We start from the raw sequence: 9770 nt of genomic DNA, 5'->3' as shown, positions 1-9770 counted from the left end.
GCATTGTACACTAGAAGAGTTGTTTTTATATCCCGCTTTTCACCTCCTGAAGGATTCTCAAAGTGGCTTGTCCTTGCCTTTCCTTCCTCTCCCCACATCAGACACCCTGTGAGGTAGGTGGGGCTGAGAGAGCTTTGACAGGACTGCTTGGTAAGAACAGCTCTATCAGGACTGTGACTAGACCAAGGTCACCCGGCTGGCCGCATATAGAGTGGGGAACCAAACCAGGCTTGCCAGATTGTATGCTTCCGCTCTTAACCAATACGCCAGGCTAACTAGGAGTCCGTCACATTGAACAGAGCATAGTTCTGAGCAAGCATAAGGCAGGCCTGTTTGATCCAAGCGGAAAATGCTTCTCTTGTTTTCATCTACGAGCGATGCACTTTTTTGTTCTTTGTAAATGTTAACTTCACTTACTTGCTTTGATATTTGGACAAGCGCTTCCTTGTGAAATCTGCAAAGAATAAACACGACACAGTTTTCCTCCTTTCTCAACCTCCAGGGGCTGGCTGGGGATCTCTGCTCCAGGTGACCCTGGAGAAAATGGCTGCGTTGGAAGATGGGCACTGTGGCAAGGGAGGCCAAACTCTCCAGATGTCTATGGATGTCTGAAGAGCCCCAGTTTCGCCACCTCTGCCCTGTGGCATTGCAGCCCACTGCAGCCCCTCCCCAAACCCTGCTATTTTCGAGCTCCACCCCAAAACTCCCAAGTACTTCCCAAGCTGGAGCTGGCAACCTTAAATATAACTGACCTAATTGCTGGTCGACTGCTGAGAACAGCTTATGGTAGAGAAAAATCTACGTTTAAAGAGATGCAAATTATATAATCATATGCAAATAAAAAGGCGCGTGTTCAGCTGGCTTCCAGCTCAGAGTAATCAGGAGCAGAGTCACGTTTTGGGTGCTGAGGTTTGATTCCTTCCTAATCCCATTTTAAAAGCCGGCCTGGAAGTCGCACCCTTCAATTTCGGAAGCCCCAAACACCCCAGATAAGCTGGGAGCGGGGAGTGCTTTTGATCTAACCAAACACTGTTTGGATTTCACATGCAACCTTGCAGGGTTGTAGAATTTAAACCAGGGGTAGTCAAACTGCGGCCCTCCAGATGTCTATGGACTACAATTCCCATGAGCCCCTGCCAGCTGGCAGGGGCTCATGGGAATTGTAGTCCATGGACATTGGAGGGCCGCAGTTTGACTACCCTGCTGCTCCTTATTTCCAGACCAATGTGCGTTTACTTCGGAGTGCATCCCGCTGGGTTTGCGTCCCAGCTAAACTCACATTGGACCGCAGCCTCTCATTAATAAACAGAGAAGCCAGGCGAGCAACAAACCCTATGCAAAATGAAAGCTTGCCCTTGCGCCGTCTGCACATGCTCAGAAGCACCGCTCTTGCTCAATGGGTCGTGTTTCCGAGAGTCAACGGCGGAGCTGCAAGCAGAGCCTAGAAATCCCACCCTAGTTCTCTGTTGACGTCACCGTCAAGATCAAAGGCCCTTGAGTGCGGGCGGAGCGCTCCTCCCTCACCGGAATCCCTTTGGCCAATCAGGAGGAGGGAGGCGGTAGACCTCAGCCAATCCGGATAAAGCGGGAAGGAGGCGGCGCCTAATTCGAATTCTCCCAAGAAGAAGAAAGGATAAAGCAGAATCCTGCTTGGAATCGCGGGTTTGCAAGAGTCGCTGTAGGTGAGTGTTGGGGTGGGGTTCTGAGTTCTTGGCTTTAAAATGCTAATAATAATAATAATAATAATTCGTATATAAATATAGCGAGACGAGGATTGGCGCCTATTCAGTGTAAAGTTGATGAAGAAGCAGAGTTGGTTTTTATACTCCGCTTTCCAGTACCGGAAGGAGTCTCAAAGCAGCTTACAAGCGTCTTTCCTTTCTCTTCCTACAACAGACACCCCTGTTAGGTAGGTGGGGCTGAGAGAGCTATGAGAACGATCACTAGCCCAAGGTCACCCAGCTGGCTGTATGTAAGGGCAAATCAAACCCGGCTCTCCAGATTAGAAGCCGCAGTTCTTGAGCATTACACCCAGCTGGTGTTGAAGCGATGTGGATACATTTCAATTATAATAAATTCCATCTAGGTAAAATGTCCTTTGTTTTGGCTGCCACAACATAGAGAGCCGGGAACAAGGCCATGGCTCTGTGGAAGAGCAGCAGTTTTGTATGCAAAAACTCCCAGGTTCTGTTCCCGGTATTTTCAATGAAAAGGAACAGCATGGAGGTGATGAGAAAGACCTTTGCTGGATGCAGGGTTTCGTGAAACCTTAGGGTTTCTTGAGGGCCCTGGAAGGGTTAATTAGTTTTCATATATTTTAAAAATTTGTTTAACCCAGAGCGTCCTTGTTTCCAACAGCTGGAAACATTTAAGCAGAATTTGAATCCAGAACCTTTGGAATGCAAAGTGAATTGTTCTGCCACTGACCTGTGCCGGCTGACCTATATTCCTATGCCTAATGCCCAGACTCTTTCTCAATGAAAATATTTATGCTATTTTATAAAATGCAAAGAGGCTTCTGAAGTAATTGGCGACTACACAATCCATTCCATTAGACCAGATTTTCTCAACAGCCCCGGAAGGGTTTCTCAAATGCCATGTTGTGAGGCTATCCTGCACTTACTGTGAATCTGCATGTAGAGTATTTGGCATTTTTTGAAAGCTCTCTTTTAACTTCATTTTCACGCCTAAAGTCTCCTTTGAGCCTCTTGTGGCGCAGAGTGGTAAGGCAGCCGTCTAAAAGCTTTGCCCATGAGGCTGGGAGTTCAATCCCAGCAGCCGGCTCAAGGTTGACTCAGCCTTCCATCCTTCCGAGGTCGGTAAAATGAGGACCCAGCTTGCTTGGGGGGTAAATGGTAATGACTGGGGAAGGCACTGGCAAACCAGCCTGTATTGAGTCTGCCATGAAAACGCTAGAGAGCGTCACCCCAATGGTCAGACATGACCCGGTGCTTGCACAGGGGATTCCTTTACCTTTTACCTTTAAAGTCTCTTTTTATATCTTTCCGGGTATTACTGTGCAAGTGACGGGTTAGGATGACGGGAGTAGGGTTGAAATTATTGTGATAAAGGTGCAAGATAGTTAGTTGAGCGTGTTTGTTTTCCAGGCTTTCCTTTAATTTGTTCGGTGAATCCAGACCGTGGAAGAGATGGCGTCTGTGTTTCAAACGATGGGGTCGACTGTTGGTTGGAGGAGCCACCAAATACTGGTTGATGTTGAGGAAAGCCCGGTGCCTGACAGGTTTAGGAAGCGGTCCTCCCGCAACCTCAATGCTGTGAGGATGTCCCTGCGGAAGAGAATGCCCTTGAAGCCGGTTGAGATGAATTTCGACGAGAACCCAACGTGGGAGAGCTTAGAAGCCAAGGAGAAGAGTCAGAACCTCCGAGCACTCACGAGAACAGCCAAAAACGTCTTTGGGACCGTGTCTCAGGTACTGCAATGATGTATGGAGAAAGTGATTCTTTTATAAATATGTTCCTGTGGATTTACCTGTCCACAGGATGCATAAGAGAGGCAATTTCCCCAAAGGACCTCCTTCACAAGCCCCATTGAAGTGAGAGAGGTGAACAGCCATAGATTTTGCTAAAAGTGATTCAGAATCCCCTATCCCCCCCTTCAGTCTGGGAGGAGGAGAGGCAGGAAATAGGGCGATGGTGATCGATCAAGGGTCTGATCTGGTATAAGGCAATTTGATATGTATGTGGATTGATAGGGGCAAGGCCCTAAATAGCTGATAGCTGAGACAGATTTGCAATCTGCAAGGCTCCTGTTCAAATCTCCTCTCCAACACAAATGGCCTCAGGCGAGCCATTCCCCTCACCACCTCTGTGTGGTCCCCTCCGCCACTGCAATTTAGAAATAATGATCTACCTTGCAGGGCTGTTGTGTGAATTTCAGCAAGTGTGCTTTGAGCATTGGGCGAACTCTAGACAATGTTACGTGCAGTTATCCTCAAGTATTGACCATTCCTCCATTGCAGAAACTCCACAAGAGCTGCCAGGAGTCCACACAGACTCTGGCGACTGTTTTGGCTAAAGCCTCTGCAACTGGTCATGGGGGTCCCGCGAAAACCCGGCGCAGCTCTCCTCGCACTCCTCGGCGCAGAAGCAACAGGCTAGCCGCCGCATCTACCCCCACCTCTTGCACCAAGATGGTGCCCGAATCCGACCAGAGGTCTTCCTTTCAATCTGGCTCCCGTCGGTGTAAAGAAGACCTCCTCCCTCTCCGGAGATCAAGGAGGGCTGCAGCTTTGAGAAGTCCGTACGGCTCTCCCGTCAGTGCCGGCCTCAAAAGGTAAGTTGGGCATAGCTGGAGCTTGTTGACTGACAAGGGATTACAATAAAGGTGTTGGGGAGGGGGGATCTCTTGTGCATCTTGCAGAAAGTCAGGTGCTTAGTGGTTCAGCATCTGCTTGGCTTGCAGAGGGTTCCAAGTTCAGTGCCAGGCCTCTCCGGCTAAAACATTTCCAACCCTAAAGCGTCCTAGGTAGCCGAGCTGGGAATTTTCTGTTGGGGAATTCCTGCCAGTCAAAATTTTCTCTCTGAGGTTCAGGGCTGTTGGGTCAGCTGCTGCAGGGAGGTGTTCATTGAGTTATTGACAAATAATGTTCTGGGTTCAATTTCTAGAAGCAACGTTCTGGTAGAAACGATGGGGTCTCTGAAGCCTGCCAAGCAAAAACTCTTTGGGCTGAGTGGTGGACTCCAGGCCAGGGTGGTGGAGATCAGGCTGGACAGACCTGGGTTCAAATCTGCCACCCCCCACAGACCTTGTGCCAATCCTGTTCTCCTCTTGGCCTCTTTCACAATGTTGTTGTGAGGAATGAATATAGAAGGAGACAGGATCCCGGACTAGATGGACCATTGACCTGGTCCAGAACAGCCGCTTTTCAGTTCATCCTGCTCTCCTCCCTCACCTTTCTCTTCCAGGGAGTTTGACTGTGATTTAGAGCTGATCTCCAAGGGCATTCGCAAGCTGAAGCGGCTCTCTCACGCCTTCAATGATATCATCGCCCAAGAAGAAAGGTGAGTCATGCTGAAATCTAGGAGGAAGGCAAGAGGAATTTCCCTTCCTTTCCCTGGATGTTCCTCTGCTGTCCTGGGTGGACGTTACTGAATTATTAAAGTGCTTTTGATTGCACTAAAGCATTTGTAGACCACTTTGCCCTTGAGGTTCAAGGCCCTCCAAACAAACGCCTATATGCTGGCCTGGGGTGCATCTCCCGGAAGGGTTTGCAAATGATTGCTCTGGCTTCTACCAGCCTGGCCTTGATCCTGTGGAGACGGAAGCAGTCGTCCTGTGCTTCAGTGAAGCCTGCTTTTTTTCTGGCTCCAAAATTGCTGTCGCTTGGATCTCAGACCCTTCCTGTTACGTTTGTCGCGAACAGAATGTTTGTGGTTCCGTCGTATGTTACGTGGCATTTGTGATCTGATTCGAGGGTTTCCAAATTAGTTGCTGGCAAAGTACGGCGACCCACTTAGGCAGTTAACTTCTCCCAATTGTTCCCTTTTACACCTCCTTATTCCTTCCATCTACTAGTGACATGACAATCTCTCTCATTTGTAACTGAAGAGAAAACCATCCAGGTAAAATGTCGTTCTGTTTTACGTGCTTGAATAATCTAACACACACACATACATACATATATGTTGACTGCTTGGAGAAAAACCGCTGTTTATTAACAGGAGACCTCCCTAAGGAATTTAAATTCTCTCTGTCCCATTTCTACTTAGTTTTCTGTGGCATTCGTAACCATAAATAATTCTTGTGGATTTGTTGATCTCCATTTGGTTGGACTGTACTTTGCCCTTGGTGTATGCTAGTGGCTTTCAAACGTTTGCCTTGAAGCTATTTGCTAGAGAATCATTAGGCGATGCAAATAATTCTGGGACATATTTTTCAGGCCCTCCAATATACGCTGTAGAAAGCCAGAAGTGTAACTGTCATGAGGAAATTTGATAGGCTTGAGTTCCAGGGAAAGTCACTTGAAAGTCCCCTGATCTCAGGAAACAGCTGTTTTTCTAATTGATGCCCCAAATCTACCTACTAACTTCACTCCCCAACACAGTAACTAAACTAACTTGGATTGTAAAGCATGAGAGGAATGGTAATTCGATGCCTTGCCTAATATTGTTTTTTTTCTCCCCTACACGGTTCTTCTAAACACATGCCCCTGGTGGGCTAAAATACACCTGAATGCCCTTGAAATAAAGAGGGAATTCTATACTTAACATTTTAACTTGGCAGCCTTTGACTCGAGCAGTTTGAATGTTGATGAACATGCCTTGACTTTGCCGTGGGTTAGGGCCTTGCATGAAGCAGCCACTGGCTGAAGTATTCTCATTTGTTCACTTTGGAGGGGATTTTTAGTGAAGACGTCCTGGTTGATATCTCAGTTTCATCTTTGTCCACATGTAGGTAAAACACAAATCCCCAGAAATGTTGATAATTCCTGGGCATCGGACAACAACCTCCTTTCCCTGTCATCTGTTTACTTTACCAAACTCATATTGAGGCTCAGCATTGGTGTCCGTCCCTCCCCACACATTTTATTTACCGGGAGGACAGGACGACATTGTCTTAATACACTTGAAGGTGCTCTACAAATCAATATTTGACATCCTATTAGGCATGCTTACCCGCTATTCCGAAAGGCTTCCTGGTTCTTAAATCTAACGCCACTTTGGGAGTCTTTTTCCGGCTCTGAAATGGGCTGGCAGGTGAGCAAGCAGGTACCTTCTCATCCTGCAGTCCTTCCCCTTCTGCCAATGATCCTTTCGACCTTTGTTCTTCCCACCTACAGAGATCAAGCGATCGCCAACTATTGCCGCATCATGGCGCAGAACGTGCAGGCTGCGCATTTGCGGTCTCCGCGTTGCGCCCGTCCGTCGCTCCAGAAACGTGCGCTGAGACTGCAGCGAGTGCTCAGCAGATGGGCTGAAACCCGCTGGAAAAACTACTAACCTGGGAACATGTGAAGGATGGACTTGTGTGTGTGTGTGTGTCTGTGTGTCTGTGTGTACGTGTATGAAGGCTCTTTTCTATTCATGTTTAACTGTCTTGACTCGGCATAAGCTCATGCTGCAATAAGCTAACTTTTTTTATTTTACCTGCTGCATATGTTATATATAAATCATTATGCCATAACCCTGTGTAAACACTATTATAATACATTTATTAAAAATATATGAAATGAGAAAAAGTAGGCGTTTACTTGCTCAGATCAACTCAGATCCTTCACGAAAGGCCAAATTATGTTGCGGATAAATGCGCTAACTGCAAAAAAAAAAAAGTAGTTGTGTGTACGTGAACAGATGGAGACCCAGCCTGGGGGAAAGTATCTTCTCTGATCCAAAAGCCTTTCTCATCCAGACTTCCTCATCCCAAGGAAGTCCGCTTGACCTCAGCCAGGGCCAGAAGAATGCCATCCGCAGATCATGGGACGTGGGTGGCTCCCCGCTTTCATGGCAATGCTGGGAATGGCTTGTGGGTAAAGTCCATGAAGGCAGGAAATGCAGGAAATGCTGGGAGCTCTCAAGGAACCCTGCTGGGAATCCCTGACTTAACTAAGTGTTTTTAAGACATGAGGGGTCAGAAGGGCTTCTGATTAGCCATTGAAGTCATAGAATTCTAGAGCTGGAAGCTACCTCCAAGGTCATCAAGCCCAATCCCCAAGCCTAGATCTCATTGGCTTGTGCAGATTAAAACAATATTGGGTGGTTTTCCTGTCCCCTGTGTTTGGGTTTCTTCTGTGTGTGTGTCGTGGGGATCCACCTTCCATGGTGAACATTTTACAGATGCACCCAGTGCTTTGTGTTAAAATTACAGAGGTGCCCACAGATTCGAAAAGGTTGCAGCCCCTCACTCTAGCCTTTAGCCTTAAACATCCAAGAATTATACATTAATCTCTATAATGCCTATATATGTCCAATCAAGTGGCAGCTAATAGCAACCTCGGGAAGTAGAGATGGTTTGCCTTCGTACGCAGAGCCTCCTACCATCCAAGCTGCTTTCTTTCTGTCCTTTTTAAAAAGAAAATAACAGGGAAGCTACTGGGTTTGCGTCTTACCGTTATCTTCTAGTTCAGCAAAGCACAGATTTTTACGAAAATACTTCTGCCAACGTGCTTTCCTTAACTCCCTTCAAATTAATCCCCAAGCTTTATCCTTAAACCTCAGTGAGTTCTGCCAAAATTAAACGTAAAATGACAGCCATAAAAAGGATATAGAAAAGTTGGAAAGAAAAGATTAAACTCCACGATTTCAGTTATTGCCCTTATTTCAAAATAAGACCAGGGACGCTAACCCAAAGGGATTATGCTTGGGGAAAGGGCCGTGAGAGAGAGCAGGAAATAATTGACACTGAGTTTTTTTAAAGAGAAGGGAATCTTCCGCACTGAAAGTTTTTAAAGAAGGAAATCGTCAACGCTGAAAGTAATTTATTTTAAAAGAGGGACACCATCAACACAAAGTATTTCTTAAATCAGTTTATTGGGCCAAAGAGATTGCTTTAAACAGGAATATATACTTCCGAAGAGTTAGGTGACTCAAGGCTCAGGAGAAGGAGATATTTAAAAACAAACCAGCTGGGGAGGAAGATGAAAATAAATCCGCTTTCAAAATCTTGTTATCTGGCCTTGCTTGGGAGTGATGGGTGCTCCTCTCTGTGCTCTCCCCCTGCTCAATCATGCCCTTCTCGGAAGACACCTTTCTCATGTCCCAATCAAGTGCGCACAGCATAAATGATTGACTAGGCACTCCCCTTACGCATTCTTCCATGCTGATGTCCTGTCGATTCCGCTGTTGTTTTTGGCTGTGTGTGAGGCCCGGGTTCTTCCTTGTAGATACAGATGATGTTTCCTGATTGGGTCTGTCTATTGTCTATTCAGGCTAGCAATGGCTCTCCAGGGTCTCCGGCCAAGAAGAAGAAGAAGAAGAAGAGTTGGTTCTTATATGCCGCTTTTCCCTACCCGAAGGAGGCTCAAAGCGGCTTACAGTCGCCTTCCCATTCCTCCCCCCACAACAGACACCCTGTGGGGTGGGTGAGGCTGAGAGAGCACTGATATCACTGCCCGGTCAGAACAGTTTTATCAGTGCCGTGGCGAGCCCAAGGTCACCCAGCTGGTTGCATGTGGGGGAGTGCAGAATCGAACCTGGCATGCCAGATTACAAGTCCGCACTCCTAACCACTACACCAAACTGGCCAAGGTCTTCCACATCACCTAGCAAATGATTCTCATTACTGGGGATTCCAGGGATTGAACCTGTAACCCTCTGCGGGCCAAGCAGATGTTCTGTCATGGAGGCACTAGCCCCCTGCTTCTCAATACAAAACAACACCAAGGGCCAATATTTGCACAGGAGAAAGAGGGCAGCTGTTACCCGCAGGTGACTGCAAAGGTGGTGGGCATTCCTCCCATGTTCTCATTTCTAATTCCGTATTCTCATTTCCAATTCCATGTTTTCAGAGTCCATTTGGTGTAGTGGTTAGGTGTGCGGACTTCTAATCTAGCAAGCCGAGTTTGATTCTGTACTCCCCTACATGCAGCCAGCTGGGTGACCTTGGGCTCGCCACGGCGCTGATAAAGCTGTTCTGACTGAGCAGTGATATCAGGGCTCTCTCAGCCTCACCCACCTCACAGGGTGTCTGTTGTGGGGAAAGGGAAGGTAAGCTGCTTTGAGACTCCTTCGGGTAGAGAAAAGCGGCATATAAGAACCAACTCTTCTTCTTCTAACATTCTGTTGAAGCCTCATTGAGATTCCTTCTGGTAGAG

General features: G+C 47.2%; 1 protein-coding gene across 2 annotated transcripts; it reads left to right on the top strand.

Moving 5' to 3' along the window:
- Nucleotides 1-1525: 1525 nt before the first annotated feature.
- On the top strand, nucleotides 1526-7199 carry PIMREG (PICALM interacting mitotic regulator). Of its 2 annotated transcripts, XM_077311947.1 has the most exons (6): nucleotides 1526-1682; nucleotides 3108-3431; nucleotides 3981-4294; nucleotides 4927-5022; nucleotides 5537-5583; nucleotides 6801-7199. In XM_077311947.1, exons 2-5 carry the CDS (start codon nucleotides 3150-3152, stop codon nucleotides 5565-5567), a joined length of 723 nt encoding a protein of 240 aa, XP_077168062.1. In that variant the 5' UTR covers nucleotides 1526-1682; nucleotides 3108-3149; the 3' UTR covers nucleotides 5568-5583; nucleotides 6801-7199. The 2 variants fall into 2 exon arrangements, with proteins under 2 accessions (XP_077168062.1, XP_077168061.1); XM_077311946.1 differs by lacking the exon at nucleotides 5537-5583.
- The last annotated feature ends 2571 nt before the right edge of the window (nucleotides 7200-9770 follow it).

The sequence above is a fragment of the Paroedura picta genome, chromosome 15 (assembly GCF_049243985.1).
Source record: "Paroedura picta isolate Pp20150507F chromosome 15, Ppicta_v3.0, whole genome shotgun sequence".
NCBI classification, from domain to species: domain Eukaryota; kingdom Metazoa; phylum Chordata; class Lepidosauria; order Squamata; family Gekkonidae; genus Paroedura; species Paroedura picta.
This window is presented reverse-complemented; position numbering and strand designations above follow the sequence as displayed.

What these genes read in the sequence shown, in the direction of transcription:
- PIMREG (XM_077311946.1), top strand. Translation starts at nt 3,150, where the DNA reads ATGGCGTCTGTGTTTCAAACGATGGGGTCGACTGTTGGTTGGAGGAGC. An exon ending in GTCAGTGCCGGCCTCAAAAG is followed by an intron (nt 4,295 to 4,926) that starts GTAAGTTGGGCA and finishes TTTCTCTTCCAG; the next exon opens with GGAGTTTGACTGTGATTTAG. An exon ending in ATCATCGCCCAAGAAGAAAG is followed by an intron (nt 5,023 to 6,800) that starts GTGAGTCATGCT and finishes TCCCACCTACAG; the next exon opens with AGATCAAGCGATCGCCAACT.